Below are 15,491 nucleotides of genomic sequence, written 5' to 3'. Positions count from 1 at the left end.
ACAAAAGTGTTCGTACTCTTGAATGAAATGCTTCCTAAAGGAAATACTCTACCCACTCGAAACTACGACGCCAAGAAAATTCTTTGTCCGATGGGTATGAAGTATAAAAGGATACATGCATGTGCTAATGATTGCATATTATACAGAAAGAATTTGAAAATTTGAAAAAATGTCTAAAGTGTGGGTCATCACGGTACAAGCAGAAAAGAAACAGTGAAGATAGTGGTCAAATAGAGAAGGAAGAATATGCTTTGAAAGTAGTCTGATACCTTCCAATCGTGCCCAGACTTAAACGTTTGTTTGCAAATCCTAAAGACGCTAAAAACATTAGATGGCATGCAACTGAGAGAAGATGTGACGGACTCCTTCGTCATCCAGCTAATTCAATGCAATGGAAAAATATTGATCAGGAATTTCCCAAGTTCAGTGAAGAATGTAGAAATATTCGTTTTGGCTTAGCTACCGATGGAATAAATCCATTTGGTAATTTAAGTACAAACCACAGTTGTTGGCCCATTATATTATTCATTTACAACTTATCTCCTGGACTTTGCATGAAGAAAAAATACATGATGTTGTCTATGATGATATCTGGTCCAAAGCAGCCTGGAAATGACATAGATGTATATCTCAATCCTCTAGTTGAAGACTTGAAGTTGTTGTGGGTTGATCGTGTTGGAGTATTTGATGTTGTTGCTTCTGAAACTTTCATGATGCATGCAATGTTATTTTGCACCATTAATGACTTTCCAACTTATGGTAATCTGTTGGGGTACAATGTCAAGGGTCATAAAGCATGTCTTATATGTGAAGAAAACACTACATCTCATCAGTTGAAAAACGAAAGAAAGACCGTGTATCTGCACCATCGAAGGTTTTTACAAGTTAATCATCCTTATCGAAGGTTAAAGAAAACATTCAATGGACATCAAGAGAATGACAAAGCACTAACTCCATTAACTGGCATTCAAATTCATGAAAAAAGTTAATAAAGTACATCATGTATTTGGTAAAACATCCAAGAAGTCATCTACATCGAGCCCTTGGAAGAAAAAAATCAATATTCTTTGATCTTCCATATTGGTCGAAGTTACAAGTTAGGCATTGCATAGATGTCATGCATGTAGAGAAGAATGTGTGTGATAGCTTGATTGGTACATTAGTTAACATTTAGGGAAATACAAAAGATGGAGTAAATGCTTGTTTGGATTTGGTTGAAATGAAGATCCGAGAAGACTTGGCACCAAGGGAGGTTGGTAGGCGTAGTTATTTGCCTCCTGCATGTTACACTATGTCCAGGCAAGAGAAGATAAGTTTTTGCTTATGTTTAAAGAGTGTTAAGGTACCTCAAGGATACTCTTCAAATATTCAGAGTTTAGTGTCCATGGAAGACTTGAAGCTTGTTGGCCTAATGTCTCATGATTGCCACATCTTAATGCAACAATTGTTACCTATAGCTATTCGTGGAATTTTGCCCAAAAGTGTTAGACAAACTATAACGCGTTTGTGTGTATTCTTCTCTTCAATTTGTAGCAAAGTCATTGATCCTTTAAAGTTAGATGAACTTCAAGCCGAGATTGTTATCATCTTGTGTCAGCTAGAGATGTTTTTCGCTCCATTTTTTTTGAAATCATGGTACATTTACTTGTTCATCTAGTGAGAGAAATCAAGTTTTGTGGACCAGCATACTTAAGATGGATGTATCTCATTGAACGTTACATGAAGATTTTGAAAGGGTATGTGAAAAATCAATATCGTCCAGAAGTTTCAATGATCGAAAGGTATATTGCTGAAGAAAGTGTCGAGTTTTGTTCAGATTACATGGCAAAAGCAAAACCAATAGAAGTTCCTTAGAGATTATGGTTGAACAGGTGTTTTATAAGTAACAGCAACCGAGGTGTGAGTGTGGTTAGCAAAGATCGCGAAGAGTTTATGCAAGCACACCTATACATATTGAACAACACAGATGAGGTAATGCCTTACTTATTTTCACACAAAGTCACTGTGAAAGAGAACAATCCAAGACAATCAGAGAAATGACATTTGATGGAGCATAATAAAACATTCATGCATTGGTTTAAATCTGAGACTTTGATGTGGTTAGCGAATGGGTTGAAATTTGATGTCATATGTTGTACAAGTTATGAAATCAATAATTGCACATTCTATACGAAGTCTCTGGATGATAAAAGCACAATACAAAATAGTGGAGTCAATCTTGAAGCTGAGTCGCTACAATTTTCTACATCTAAAGATCAAAATCATGTATTTGGATCAATGACATACTATGGTGTAATACAAGAGATATGAGAGGTTGATTATACCATGTTTACTATTCAACTGTTCAAATGTAAGTGGGTTGACAATAAGAGTGGTGTCAAAATGGATGAATCAAGAATGACTCTAGTTGATTTTCGAAAAGTGGGTTATCGAGATGAGCCATTTATCATGGCACAATAAGCATATCAGGTTTTCTATGTTAAAGATCCAACGTCTGAACATTGGTTTGCCACTCTTCATGGAAAAAAAACATATTGATCCTAATGAAGAGAATCTGAGTGATCTTAATATTGTTGTCACCCACCCATTTAGAAGAACGATCAATGTTGATGAAATCCCTCTAGTTGATGATGTACAAGCAATTCGAGAAGATCACGATGAATGAATATACATATGACCAATCAATAACTTTATGTATGAATTTCGTGTTCTTGTTAAAAATTTAGTTGTTTTGTTAAATAATGTTTTATATGTGATTTTATATGTTGCTTATTAATGTTTTGTGATGTTTTCATTTCACATATATATAAGTGAACATCGTAGTTCATCAGAGGATGAAGCACCTGCTAAGAGACCACCAGAGGAGCCACTAGGTTGAGACATCTCCTGATTAGAAGAGCTAATGGTCAAAAAATACATGTTGATATTAACGTCAACACAGGAATGCCTAGTAGTCGTTATACGGACGTCTTCAAAAGCTATTTAGGAATTTTGGCACGAGAGAGAATATCAATCCTTACTCCATATTTTGATCATGTCACTAAAGTTGATCGGGAAATGATATGGCAGGATTTATTGGTAACTAATATTAATGTTATTAACGTTATACTTTGATTTTGTTGATAATATGTTAAATATTATTGATGACATTTTCTATATTGTAGCTAACATTTGATATTCCAAATGTGGCGACGCTTAAACAAAAATGTTTGTCATCGGTGGTTAAGAAATTTTGTGGTTTTAACAATGAATTTATTTTCTTCTCAGACATCATCGGTAGTTACTTGTGGTTTCCCTAAGGGAGAACCTTGTTATGTGGTTTTGCTCTTTGCACCGCCCTCCCCCCAACCATCTTAGACAAGTGATAAATTGGTAAGAAACCTCAATCTCAATCTTATGAATATGACATGTTATATAAAAGTATCCTTACTTATTCCCTTTATCATAGTTCAATTATTGGACATAACATGTTGTTAGGGAGATCAACGGCTAAGGCAAAATGTCTTGCATGGTGTTCCCTCCAGGTTTGATCTTTTTATTCATATATTTATAATTGTTTGATTTGATTTTCTTCCTTAATTAATTTTAATGTTGTTGATATAATGTAGTGTAATAGACAAATCGGCTCATATGAGTGTGGTTACTATATAATGCAATGGATGACAACAATTGTGCGTGCTCATATTACAACTAATTGGGAAACGATAATATATATTTGAATTAAAACAATTACTTTGCAATATACTAAATTTTGGTATACTAGAGTTGTCTTTCTATATACTAACTTAAGTTAATGTCTTATTTTGTAGACATTCAAGAGTCTTTGCCAATTCCTGCGAAGTCCATAAAGTTTGGTAGGATATCATGTGCAAAATTCATAATTCAAATGTACAATAGTATTGATTAGGGTATATGTATTTGGATTGTGGATATTTCAATTATCTTTTAAATGTTTTTGGATTGTGGATGTTTGAGAAAATATTTTGTTCTGGTTTGTGCTGGTCTGTGAAAATAATATGCAGGTTTAAATGTGGGAATTACAATAAAACATACAATTTATTTAAAAAAAATGGTAGAATAGGCCTCGGTTCACCAAGACCGAAGCCAAAAGGTAGTATATGGCCTTCGTTCTAACCACAACCGAGGACAAAGGCTCTGCGAAATTTTTAATTAAAAAAAAAATTGTTAACCTATGGCTTTGGTTCTCATAGACCCAAGGAAAAAAAATCCCTCTATGGCTCTGGTCCCTTTGCAACCGAGGCATAAAAGTGCCTCTATGGCCTCGGGTGATAACCCCCCTTTTAGCCTCGTCCCAATATGCATCGAGTCTAAAACTAAGGCAGAATAACGAAAATAATCGGGGCCAAAACCTTACTGCACTGGTGTTGGTTACTATTGAGAACATTAATAAATTATTTCAAGTTATTAATGATAATATCAATAAATTATATTTTTTAATTTTAAATAATAATTTTAATCCCATTTTAATATATTTCTCCTAATTACATCGAAGGACAAAATAATAATCATACAATTTAATCTATTAAAAAAAATTAAATTTTATCAATCACATCGTTTATAAACTTTCATAAACTTTTTATTTATATTCACTCAAAATCATATTATCTTTCTCTCCATCTAAACAACCCAACAAATTAATACAAATTCATTCTTCGGAATCCAAACTCCATTCCAAAGACATTAGTCATCTGAATCATGTATATGTAGAGCTCCACACTTCCATCCAAACACATTATAGTCATCTGAATCATGTCTATTTAGAGCTTTTGTTTCTTGATTAATGTGTGTTTCAATGTCTGATGGATTCTGGTGTTTTCAAATGGCATTATGTTTTCCTCCGTTGTAACATGTGTGTGTAAGGTGCGGTACCTTTTTTTTTCTTTTTGTTGGTGCATGTGTGGTTTTATGGTTGGTTCTTACGTGAAGGTAGATAAATGTGGGGAAGATAACTTTTATAAAGGGTGGAATTTTAATTGCATGGAATGGTGTGATGTGATGTGTAGGACCCATGTCTTATTTTAATAATTAGATTATCTTTCCATTTTAATTTTAACCAATCACAGATGAGTTTGCATGATGGGCTGGGCCTGCGTTTATACATGTATGTTGCTCAGTTACATTTGCTTCTCCATGAACCTCCAAAACTTTTTCTTATATCTCCAAGTGTCTCCAAAACGTTCTCCGATATCATTAAATGTCATAATTTATGACTCTAATAACTTCACTTACTTTCTATCATAGATGTTGACATCACAAATAATATTTAAATGAATGTCATTTTTATATTTTAGATGTCTCGATGTAACGTCCCATTTAATTTATAAACTTAATTAAAAGAAACGCCACACACAAAAGTATAACAGCGCAGTCTTGGGGTACTTAACACCACCCCTACAAAGCTAGGCACACCACGATGTCGAAAGAAAACCAGTTGAAGAGTTTGACAGATACAGATAGAGTATTAAAGCATGTCGTAATACATGGGCCAAAGCCCTAAAGAAAAGCCCAAAGAACTAAAGTCCAGTCCAAGCAGACTATGCAGTGGAACCATCACCTCCCTGTTGTCCACAGGTGTTCCTCGCATCTGCTCACACCAACAAGTTGATGATCATCGCAAAAGAGAGTATCACACAGCAGAACACACAACAATAAAAGTAGGGTAAGCTAGAGCATAAAAGTTTTCATCCACACGATCAAATACATATTCACCACTCCATATACACATATCAACCAAACATGTTATGACTTCTCAAGCAATACACAAAGACGCGACTCGACTCATCCGGATACATATAACCTGGTCGGATTCAGCGGATGCTTGCACTTGTGGTGGATACCTCTGCTCACCCCCGAGCTGCTCACCCCCGAACTGCTCACCCTCGAGCTATGTGTTACAAGTGCTACAATGAATCAATTTCCCTCACCACAAGGTTAGCCCTTAATGAATTTCAGGCCTCCTACTACTCTCACCACAAGATTCAGTCCGCTCTAGGTGAGATTAACTGACTCCTTAGAGTGTCAGGATGCAACCTTACCTTGAATCCTTACCTAGTTATACAGATGGGGCACCACCATGGACACCCACTAACAGGGGCCATGGAATTACGTCCCGACCACTGAAGCACAACCCTGAAAAATCCCACCTAGGGATTTCAAGGAATTACGCACTGACCACATACCAAAACATTATCAAAACAAGTAATTATTCAACACACACATATGTAAATATCCCATGCCAACCTTGGCAATTCCATCCTCCGTTGTATCCCATGTCAATCTCAAACCACGAAAGTAGGAGTGTGTTTCATACCGACATCATGCCACGTTCATTAACCAATCTTCACTCATGTCTCATGCCAAATCCATACCAACACATCACTTTAATTCCATGAATCATCCCATACCAAAAGCACACCCATATCATGTTAAAACTCATGAATCACAATTCATCATTCATCTTATTCATGCAAAGCCACTCAATTCATACTTAGAAGGGCATAAAAAATTCATACATATATTCAACATCAAAGAACAAGGAAATCCATCAACATACATACTCCTCACTCAGCCCTTCGCTCAGGCAGAAGAGCCTCGCTCAGGTGAGAGGTCTCCCTCGCTCAAGCGAGCACCCTCCGCCTAGGCGAGGGCTCAAGTCAGGAACAAAGGCACTATCGCGCCCACTCGCTTAGGCGAGACCACCTCGCCTGAGCGAGATGGGTTCTCGCTCAAAACTGGTGCTCGTCGCCTGGGCGACCGTTCGCTCAAGCAGCCTAGGCGAGTTACTGCTAATCTCGCCTAGGCGAGATGTACTCGCTTGGGTGAGACAACCAGAACCCGTCCCTATTCACGCAAGCAGATGCATCCAAACAGACCAAAACATGTTTTTAACAGCTCCCACACAGATTATAATGGCACCCAACATTCAACTCACGAAACAAGACCAAGCATATAAGAACACGAAATAAAACAGTAAGCCCTAACTTCCCCGTACCTGGAAAACGTTAACTAAGGCTTTGATACTCGAACAGTGAAGGACAATAGCTTAAGGAATAGCTTCGCGAAATGAAAAACAATGGGACAAGTTCCAAAACGAGCTCATTAGAAAGCTCTAACTGGGAACATAAGGGAGAGACAAAATGAACATAGAGCTTGAGTTGGGAGAGATTTACGCGGAATGGAAGAATGAGGCTGAGCTTGCTAGGCGATGACGATTCCAAACCCTAGCAGAGTAACGACTGCAGTTCTTAGAACAAAGGGGCAGATTCTAAAAGTGAGTAAGAGGGTTAGGGTTAGGACAGACTTAGGGTCTGTTTTTCCCTTTGGGCCAACCCTTAGGCCCAACTCACATGGGGCATCCCTTTTTAAATTAGGGCAGAAAAAGTGGACCTTACACTCGACATCCGTAACTTATTTTTTAAAAATTTTCATTTTAAATTTTTTTATTTGATTCTTAATCCATTTGATGCAATAACCACATTATAACATGTATAAATATTAATATAATAGTTGGTGAATTTATTTTCAATTATATGAAACTGGTTTAATTTTAAAAAATTAAAAATGATGTTTATGAAAATTGTATTGCGGATGTCAGACATCCGTAATAATGTTGAAACGGATGTCATTTTTTATTGCGGATGTTGACATCCACAACCTTTTTTTTAAATTTTTTTTTACTTTGATTATTTATCCATTTGATCACAGTAATCATACTATAACATGTATAAACATTAATATAGTAGCTAATTAATTTATTTTCAATTATGTGAAACTAATTTAATTTTAAAAATGATTTTTATGAAAAATTGTATTGTGAATGTCGACATCCGAAATAATGTTGAAACAAATGTTATTTTTGTGTTGCAGATGTCCACATTCGTAACCTTCTTTTACTTTTTTTATTTTCATTTTGAATATTTTATTTTTGGCTTTGATTCTTGATCTATTTGATGGAATAACCACACTACAACATGTATAAACATTAATGTTGTAGTTGGTTAATTTATTTTAAATTATATGAAACTGATCTAATTTTAAAAAAATTAAAAATGATTTTTATGAGAAATTGTATTGCAGATGTCGACATCTGCAATAATGTTGAAACAAATGTCATTTTTGTGTTGTGGGTAGCAACCTTTTTTTTAATTTTCATTTTGAATTTTTTTTTGACTTTGATTCTTGATCCATTTGATGTAGTAACCACACTATAACATTTATAAACATTAATATAATAGTTGGTTAATTTATTTTCAATTATATGAAACTGATTTAATTTTAATAAAATTAAAAATGATTTTTATGAAAAATTGTATTGGAGATGTCGACATCCGCAATAATGTTGAAACGTATGTAATTTTTGTATTGCGAATGTCGACATCCGCAACCTATTTTTTTTATATTTTCATTTTGAATTTTTTTTTGGCTTTGATTCTTGATCCATTTGATGTAGTAACCACATTATAACATGTATAAATATTAATATAGTAGTTGGTTAATTTATTTTCAATTATATGAAACTGATTTAATTCTAAAAAATTAAAAATGATTTTTATGAAAATTGTATTGCGGATGTCGACATCCGCAACTCATAAGTCTAAACGGGATGTCGACATCCGTAAATATTGAGGGTGCAGGGTTGTTAGGTTGTGTCATAAATAGAGGAGAGAGAATAGTTACTTTTTACGTTTTAATTTTTACTGTGAGGGCAAAGGTGAAATTAAAATTCTTTTTGGGGTATTGGAGAAAGCTTTGGAGGTGCAGGGAGAAGCCACCTTACATTTTATTATGTGCGCTTTATTTACTTGTCTTTTTAAATTAGGTCAGTTGATAAATATTTTTAGTATCCTTTCGTTTTTAATAAAATGCTTAATTGTGTTACTTTCAGTTAAATAAAATTAGTTTGTTTTAAAATAAATGTTGAATATATACATGGTCATCATTTAATATTTGTGAATAAAAAGTTTGAGTCGAGCGATCATCCATATCAACCTAGTATTTAATGTTTTTTATTTTTTTAAATAATTAAAATATGTTTGTTAAAGGAATTAGTGCTCGAACGACCGTGTCAGTCTAGTACTTAATGCCTTTATTTTTTTAAATACTTAAAATGTGTTTCTTTTAAAAAGATAGGAGTACTCGAGCGATTGTTTGCATCATCCTAGTACTTAATACCTTTCGTTTTGATCAAAAAATATTTTCAAAATTAAAAAATATCAACACTCGTTCACTTAAGCCCAGTTCTCATCGACATCCCTTTTCCTTCAAGCCTAGCTCTCACTGGCACAATTTATCAAATCCTTTTTAAGAAACTACATAACCCAGATTTATCATTTTGAATGAAAATACATAAGACCAAGTTCAATCCTTTTCGGGCTCAAGAAACCAAAAAATAATTTTGTTTCTTTTTAGTATTATTATCTTATTATTTTTGGGAAAAAATAACATTTTGAAAACTACATCAACTTTGCATGTTTAATTAAAGGTGTCGCCCTCGAGCGGGCGCTATAGGGTGCTAACACATTCCTTACGTGTAATCGAATCCTGAACAAATTATGGTGGTGACTCCAAAATCTTTTATAAACTCGTTTGCTTTTAGTTCATCATCCCATCGTGATTCAGGTTGCGACAATAGGTGAAATAACTTGGACTTAGTTGCTTGACTATTGGGAGAGTAAAGAGTTCAAAGACATATCCTCTCAAAATAAAACAAATAGAGCTTCAGTTAGAAGTGGAGCACTACACTCTACAAGACGCAAATCTCACCTTGAGATTGCATTAGGACTCGTAAGTTTTCTGTAACATGTATACCAAATTTGCTTACAATATTATTGAACATTTTATATGGTTGGTGCATAAATTTTCTCAAGAGTGAAAACATGGTCATCCTATGACGAATAGGTCGACAAGAACTACAACAACAACAAATATTCAATGCTGGAAAGATGTTGTTGGAGGAAAAAGTAGAGGCGGAGTTTATAACACTAGGGACTTGGCTACCAACATTCATCATGGTGTGTCATCCCTCACTCAACCTTCTACAAATTTAGGCTGCACAATTCATCCAAGACCGGTATAGTTGGTTGAGCTAGAGAGGCTTCTAGAAGAAGTAAAACAAGCCACTTTGAGAGTTGATGAAACTGATAAGAAATATGTTCTCGTTTAAGAAGAATTGAGTTTAATCAAGCAATACTTAGCCATGATGTTGGAGAAATAGGTTGCAGACACTTTAACAAGCACTAGTCACGTGCATCCGCATTATGAGGAAGACTTGGATGATCAACCCATTCCTTGAAGATGGTACATCTTTGTTTATTATCAAATTATGTATACACTTTCTAACAATAACAATTTACTTTCTTAATTATATTATAGGATACTCATAAAATGGATTTAGAGATTAATCTCTTACATTTTAGTTTTTAGTTTTTTAAGTTTTAGTGCAATCCTTCTCTCTTCCATTGTGGATTTTGTATTAGAGGTGGCTGCTACTAGTTCTATAGGCTAAGTAGTGTAGGCTAAGTAGGAAAACATAGAATGAAGTGCTATTGTGACTGTAATGACAATATCAGGACTTGTCTTATTTGGATTTTATACTCATGAATTTGATCTAATCAAATTCACAAATGTACTTAGTTTTATGTTTGCAGTTTCACTTTTAAATAAATGAAATGATATCTTGGATTTGATGGACTCAGCCCAAGCCCACTACATGGGCCACATTCAACTCAAGGCCCAAGCTCATCAAAAGGTCCAATTACTAGAAGTATGATGAGAAAGATACAAGAGGGCTTAGAGCAACAAGAGCCCAATAAGCTTAATAGGTTTCACATGCTATTCTCTTAGGCTAAAGAAGATATCAAAATATGATGGACTTCATGTAAATTCAGTAGCAAAGTCTTTTCTTTTGGGCCAAATGTTGGGCTTGCTTTCCAAAATAATTGGCCAAGGTACATTGTTTCTAGCTTCCAAATTGGGCCAATTCAAGCCCACTTTGTAAGCTTGGCCGAGAAGCTTCTTAGGAGTATCTTTCTCTAATTTTGCATATGGTGGAAAAGCATGGAAGGCATGAATTGCCACATGGCACACAATCCATGAATCATGGATCTAGAAGGCATGCATCTTGCCTAAGCCATGCATTCTCATTCCATTTCCACACACATTTGCATTGCATTTGAGGAAGGTTTCTCTACTACAAATGGGAGCCTCCTTAGCTTGTATCTGGTTACTCTTATTTGAATGGTTAATGCCTTGATGTTGAGAGCACTCCACACATTTGCCTTATTGAGAGTCATACTAGCTAGAAATCTCTTTAGATTAGCTCTAGCCTCCTTCCTCTAGGATAACTTCTCCTTCATAGAACTTCATGTCCACTGAACCTTTCCATTGCTCAAGGGCCTTTAACCTTGCTTCCAATCCAATTTTGTTGCACCTATGAAGCTCCTTCTCCATCAATCCGTGCAAGGAGCTCCATCAAGATTGCTGGATTGCTTGAAATGTGTCTAGATGCAAATTTTGGGATGTGCCTGGAAATAAATAATTCATAACAAATTTTGTAGGTATTTGTGTGGGTCAAGCCCACACTAGGTCGACACCAACGATTAAAGTGCAAATTGTTTGCATAGGCTAACCCACACAAAGCCTTGTTTCAGCCATGAATTTTCATTTATTCTTGGGCTTAGCCTATGCAAAAATAAGAAGAATGCATTGAATTCTCCCTATTTGCATTGTTCTGATCGATGAAAATTGTCTAAAATTTTTCAGTTGTTTCAAGTGTCTGTGGGCTTGACCCACGCATACGAAATTATTATCATATTTTTTATGTGTTTTTGTCGATTGAGTCGACGATAAATAAGTAGCAAATATTTGTCCCCGTTTAATCGAAACAAACGAGCTTTGCACCAGAAAATGGGTGTGGTCCATGTTACTGTCGTTGGACCGACGCCATCATCCCTTTTCGTCGATTTTAGACCATTGACGTCTGTTTTATAACCGATGAAAATAGCTTACACATGTGATTGATGTATGTGTTGTGGAATATAAAAGAAATACGACTGAAATTATCGAAAGAAATTGACAATGAAAAGAAAAAAGAGAATTAAGAATTAAATTTTATGAAAAAATTGTAATTGTAAATCAATTTATTTTATTTTAACATATTTAAGGTAGGAACAATAAAACTAATCGATGTACACATTTAATTTAAATTAATAAAAGAAAAAAAAAACATTTACAATATTTACATATATCAGTCGTACTAATAATAGACACATATATTTCAAATAATTTATGCAAAATCAATGGACAGAAAAACATAATTGATTATTGTGTTTGAAAGAGTTACATAACTATTATAGTTATATACATAATTATATTCCTTTCTTTTGAACGTAATAATTGTGTTATCTTCAATATCTGTCATCGTGCACCATCAACACAGCCATAATCTCACACGCATGTTATGCAGAAGATGATGTTAGCTGAGCCTCATACAACTTATACAGTATGCAATGCAATATCATTATGTGATAGTCAAATGTTGTTTACTCACGTTGAGTTCAAAGTAAGGGCAAAGAGATAAATTCTCATTGCGATCCCAAGAGAAAGAAACCCAAATTTATTTGCCAATGGCATGAAAATTAACATTACAATACAGCAGAAAAATGGTAAACATAGGTGAAGAAATCAAAGGTCACACGTTATCCAAAGTGGTTCTGCAAACTCGCCCTTCAACTTATCCCAATCTTCACCATGACTTCCACCACACAAGACCAAATCCCCATGGTGCCACGTGGGCGTTCCATTCTCATAGGCATTACACGTCAGCCTCCTCAACCCACTCCCATCCACTCTCACCACGTACAGATCCCCATACGGCTGAAACTGGTTCGGCAACCCAATCGGCTCCGCGGTCACGCCACCCAAGTTCGCCGTGAACAGCAGCCACTCTCCGTCGCCACTGAAGCACACGTGATTCAACCTCTCCCTCTTACCCTCCACCCCTTTAGCCACCTCCACCCTCCGCAACCCACTCCCATCTGGTCTCACCAAATAAATCCCAAACACCTCACTGTTCTGCGCCTCATGCCTGTTCGACGAAAACGCTATCCAATCCCCTTTCGGTGACCAGCACGGCATCGTATCGATCCACGCCCCCTCCGTCAACCTCCGTAACCCGCCGTTGAACTCCCCCTCAACGCCGTCAACTATGTACAGATTCTTATGCCCCGACCTCCCTGACCGGAACACCACACTCTTCCCGTCAGGGGAGCACGAGGGAAACGCGTTGTTCCCCGTCTCCTCTCTCGTGAGAATCGTTAGCTTAAACGGAACCTCTTCACGGTCGTTTGTTAAATGAACTGGGTCGAATTCGATACGTGCGATTTGAACCGTTTTGGAAACGGACTCGAAGATTGGACCGATGGAGGTGTATATCACGTTCTTTTCCGTTGGGCTCCACGCGTTGTGAAAGCACGTTCGCCCTTTGAGTAAAGTCCAGCGTTTAGAACCGTTTGATCTAATGATTTTAACTCCGCCCGTAAGATCGAAGCTGTGATTGAAAGCGATGAAATCGCCGTCGGGGGAGAAGCTAGGAAACGAACCGTTAAGTCTGAGTAACTGTAAATCATTAACCGGAGAGAGAACTTTATCGAGGTGCGGGTAGGTTAACTCGCCCTGAGTTGACTCGCCTCTGAATCGGTGGTACCCGAGGTGGCGAGAGTCCAACGAGACGAACGGGTTGTAGTGGTGGAAATTAGGATTTATATCTCCGGTGATTCGTTCGAACGTTTGCGTTTCGATATCGAAAACCTCGACGTGCCGGAACCCGGTCTCTTTCCTGCGAGTTGCGACTGCAATGCGCTTCCCGTCGTGGAAAGCTGCCGGAGTAAAACAGTGCAACCCCGGCGGCGTCACGCGAATTGGCGAGTGCGAGTTTTCCGATACAGATAGATCATCCGAATCGGTTAAATTGACGCAGAAGATACTCCACCATCCATCTTCGGCGATTTTGTGGAAGAAAATCGTTGAATCTCCCGACCACGTTGGCCAGCCCCCGCGTTCGCTCACAGTGACTCGTTTTCCAGGGTCGGCCTCGGGGAAAACGACGATCTCCGTTTGGAGTTCGCGGAAATCGTTGGTCTGCCACCGGCGAGACCGATAAGATGCGACGGCGAGGAATTTCCCGGTAAGGGACACGGCAGGGCTGTAGTCCACCTCGCCGGGCGGGGTGAGTCTCGTGACTGTGGCGGTGGCGCCCTCCTCGAGAGCGGAGGAGTAAACGGCGCTCCAGCTGGTGAAAACTTCATCTCGTTGGTCGTGCGTGGAAACGAAGTAGAGGTTTCCGTTTCTGATAATGGGGCGATCGAGGAAAAGGGCGTTGGGAAGAAATGGTAGAGGCTGGGGTTTATTATCGGGTCGAGTAATATAGAAACGGGGCGACCCAGTTCGTTCGGAGACGAAGACGACGTCGTTTCGGTGACTAATGAATTGCGCGTTGAAGTTAATTGAAAGACCATCAGTGAGGCGGTGGTCTGAGGCGGCGTGGGGTGGAGGGTGGTGGTGGCGAAGGTCGACGGTGAAAACGTCGAAACCGTATTGGGTCCTTCCGACTGTGTTGAAGACGACGGTTCCAGCAGGTGGCAACATTGTGAGGGAGTGAGAGTGGTGCTGTGTGGAGTGAAGTGGATGCTGATACGGTGGAATGGTTTGGGGATTTAAAAAGTGTTAATCTTGCACTTTTTGCGTCTGCAATGACGTAGGATTCTCAACATTCTCAGAACCCATCTTTGATTTCAACTTTGAAGACGATATTCGGATAAAGGTACGTCTTCTTAACCTTACCTTAATTTATTTTAATGCATTCCTTATATTTGACTAATTTTGCACTTTTTTAATTTTTTTATTTAATAAACAAAAATTAAACTATGGGATGATGAATAATCATTTCATTTTTTACCAAAATTAAAGTTTTCTTTTATATATACACAATTGTGGATAAATACTAAATAACCCAGAAGGAAAAAACAGAAAAGAATAATAGAACTCATCTCACCGTTCCCACGTGGTCCATATGATTGGACGTATCCTTTTTCTTATAAAATTTTAAAATTAAAACAATCACTATACTTTAAATACAAAATATCTGTTTTTAGCTTTTTCTTTAATCAAATTTAAAATCAACAATTTATGATTAAATTTTGGTTTTAGTTTACTAAAATATTTTTCTTCAATTTTGATCTTCTAAAATCTGAAATTATTATATGTTGTTGTTGAAAATATTTTAAACTAAATAAATAAATAATATTTCTTTAAGAAGGGATATGAAATAATTTTACGTATCAAATGTTGACACATCATAAGATATAATTATCAGTCGTGTATAGGAAACTTAATCTTTTAGTAACACACATCGTTCTTAATTTATCCTCTTTGCCTTATCTTTAAATTAAATTTTAATATTTTTTTTCAAAATA

The 15,491-nt window shown here is 36.7% G+C and overlaps 1 protein-coding gene across 1 annotated transcript; it reads right to left on the bottom strand.

The window, feature by feature from the left end:
• Positions 1-12,611: 12,611 nt before the first annotated feature.
• LOC114173739 lies at positions 12,612-14,789 on the bottom strand. Its single transcript, XM_028058321.1, has one exon. The coding sequence runs from the start codon at positions 14,662-14,664 to the stop codon at positions 12,703-12,705; it is 1,962 nt and encodes a 653-aa protein (XP_027914122.1). The 5' UTR covers positions 14,665-14,789; the 3' UTR covers positions 12,612-12,702.
• Positions 14,790-15,491: the final 702 nt, after the last annotated feature.

This window comes from Vigna unguiculata, chromosome 2 (genome assembly GCF_004118075.2).
Source record: "Vigna unguiculata cultivar IT97K-499-35 chromosome 2, ASM411807v1, whole genome shotgun sequence".
In the NCBI taxonomy this organism is placed as follows: domain Eukaryota; kingdom Viridiplantae; phylum Streptophyta; class Magnoliopsida; order Fabales; family Fabaceae; genus Vigna; species Vigna unguiculata.
This window is presented reverse-complemented; position numbering and strand designations above follow the sequence as displayed.